Source organism: Syngnathus acus, chromosome 12, assembly GCF_901709675.1.
Source record: "Syngnathus acus chromosome 12, fSynAcu1.2, whole genome shotgun sequence".
In the NCBI taxonomy this organism is placed as follows: Eukaryota; Metazoa; Chordata; class Actinopteri; order Syngnathiformes; family Syngnathidae; genus Syngnathus; species Syngnathus acus.
In genome coordinates this window covers 11,030,929-11,033,597 of record NC_051097.1, presented here as the reverse complement: position 1 = coordinate 11,033,597, position 2,669 = coordinate 11,030,929, and the positions used below count along the sequence as shown (strand labels likewise).

Below are 2,669 nucleotides of genomic sequence, written 5' to 3'. Positions count from 1 at the left end.
TAAGAGCGCGCTCATGCATTGGGTTCTTTTGTGTGAGCGCTATTACATTTTAACGAAGCGATTTTTTTTTCCCCAAGTTGGTTGAAATGGCAAATATCAAATATATTTAATATGCCATCCACTTACATGTTATTCTTTTAAGAGGGTCATTGAAACAGCAAAGCACCTGGTGGCTGAATATATTTGTTCATGACTATATTTATTATTAGATGGGGGGGAAAGTATTAACCCTCGTGGATCATTTATTTCAAAACAGAATTTATTCTCCTTGTTAAAGCAAGTTGTGTAAAAATATCACACCTTATTTACATTTTGTCGTAGCCAAAAATGCCCATTATTTATTTGTTGCTGAAATAAAGACACACTGCATGTTATAAATGTATGACTTCTTTTTTTTTTTACAAGTCTTGTATTTTTATTACAAAGTTTAAAATCAAAAGCCTGTTCAAATTGGCAAAACTATTCTTATTAATAGTATTAAAAAGAAACGTGTTTGACACATTAATACATTATTATTATTATTACTTTGAGAAGAGAAAATAAAACATGATCATTTATAGCAATTCGTCCTGAGATTGTGGCTGGAGGAAACAAAGTCCAAGCATCCTGATTTTCAAGCTCCGCAAAAATAAAAAAAGAATGGAATATGAACATTAAATATCCTCTCAAATGGCGTGAACGCGCACAGCAAGTTGTCGATGAGCGCGCGCGCGCGCGCTACCGTAAACATACAAAAATAATACTCCTACCTTTCACTGAGAGAGAGGCTGTTTATTTGTTTGTTCGTTTTATAGTCTCGTTTAACAGCCGCCGGCGCTGAAGTTCTCCAACGGATGCAAGACGGCCGGTGGGGGGCCCAGCGAGGCGGCCATCACCGGGAACACCACGGGGGAAGTCCTGGAAGGGCTCGGCGAGCCGCCGCCGCCGCCGATGATGCTCTCGATGGAGAAGGGCGAGCGGTGCGCCGGCGAGGCGGATTTGTGCGTACCGGCCGGTGAGACCTGCGGCCCGGTACCGTGTTGGGGGTAGAAACGGCCACGGGAGCGCTCCGTAGAGGGCAGCAGCGAGGCGGCGGGTAGCATAGTGCCGCCGTGCCGGGCGGGCTGCTGCTGCTGTTGCTGCTGCTGGAAGGCCAAGAGAGCCGAGTGCGTGTGGTAGGACTGGAGCTGGAGGCCGTAACCCCCGCAGCCGTAGCCCCCGTAAGCGTAGGCAGCGGCAGGGAGGAAGCCCCCGTGCTCGCGCAGCAAGTCCTGCGTCTGCTGCCGCTTGAAGCGCTTCCTCCGCCGCAGGAAGCTGCCGTTGTCGAACATGTCCGCCGACTCCGGGTCCAGCGTCCAGTAGTTGCCCTTGCCCGGGTTGCCGGGCTCCCGCGGGATCTTGACGAAGCAGTCGTTGAGCGACAGGTTGTGCCGGATGGAGTTCTGCCAGGCGGGGAACTTCTCGCGGTAGTAGGGGAAGCGGTTGCTGATGAAGTCGCAGATCTCGCTGAGGGTGAGCCGCTTCTTGGGGCTCTGGAGGATGGCCATGGTGATTAAGGCGATGTACGAATAAGGCGGCTTCACCAACGGGTTCTTGCCAGCCGCCGACGCCGGCTGCTTGTAGGCGTCCCGCCCCGGCTCCGAGGCGGCGTCCGACGGATGAGCATCAGGATGAGGATGAGGCGGGGTCGGAGGAGAGCCGCGTCCGTGCTCGGCCTCCTCCCCCTCGCCCACCACGTCGATGTCGGTCTCTTCCGAGAGGACCGAGGCGTCCGACATCTCGGAGCTCAGAGAGCTCAGAGAGCTCAGAGTCATGGCTCGCCTCTCACGCCCGGCCGCCGCCGCCGCCGGGGCCAGATGAGGAAGCGCCGCCGTGCCCCCCTCCCTCGACGAGGCTCATGCGAGGAGTAGGGGGACGGGGGGGAGGAGAAGGAGGAGGTATAGAGGAAGGGGTCGCAAGCGGAAGACGAGGGACACTTTTTCCTCCCGCTTTGTCCATACGCTTCCAGTCGGGTCGGGTCGGGTCGGCGTACCGTACCGTGCCGTGCCGGGAAGGGCCGTGCGGTAGGGTCGCTAAAATGCCGCGCGAGGGCCCAAAGTGAATCCGATAGGGGGCGGACCGTCCTCCGCTAGTTATACGGGCCGGCTGCTCACGTGACCCACCAAACGTCACAGGCCCACCCAAAAAAAAAAAGAAACGGCCAAAAGAAGAAAGTTGCACTTATTTCTCATGCACTTTGCATTTATTCACTGTCAAAAAATACATTTATTTAGTGGTTATTTTTTAAAAACGTTTTCTTTTTTTCCCAATAACCCCCCACACACCCATGATTAATTCATCAACGTTGCGTAATGTATGGCTACAAATAAACCAATGCTTACCCAAAATAAAATGTCATAAAATGTAACAAGTTTTCATGTTTCACTCATTCTTTATGTAGGCTATGTTTTATTTCGAGACTCCGCATACTAAAATAAATGCGTGCAGGAAAATCATATTTGACTTAACATTGCAAATTTGGAATTTATGATTTAAAAGCCCAGAAAAACAAAAAAGTGATAAGATGAAAAAAGATGAGAACGCCAACAAAAAGTTCTGTATACACTTTTTGTTAACGAAGTGGTTGCAGGACTTATTTAAGTTCAAATGCAAAAAGATACAACCAAATGACTAAAATAAAAATAAAAAAC

General features: G+C 50.0%; 1 protein-coding gene across 1 annotated transcript; it reads right to left on the bottom strand.

The window, feature by feature from the left end:
- Nucleotides 1-310: 310 nt before the first annotated feature.
- Nucleotides 311-2,071, bottom strand: foxd1 (forkhead box D1). The gene has a single exon (XM_037265225.1). The coding sequence runs from the start codon at nucleotides 1,791-1,793 to the stop codon at nucleotides 801-803; it is 993 nt and encodes a 330-aa protein (XP_037121120.1). The 5' UTR covers nucleotides 1,794-2,071; the 3' UTR covers nucleotides 311-800.
- Between the last annotated feature and the right edge of the window lie 598 nt (nucleotides 2,072-2,669).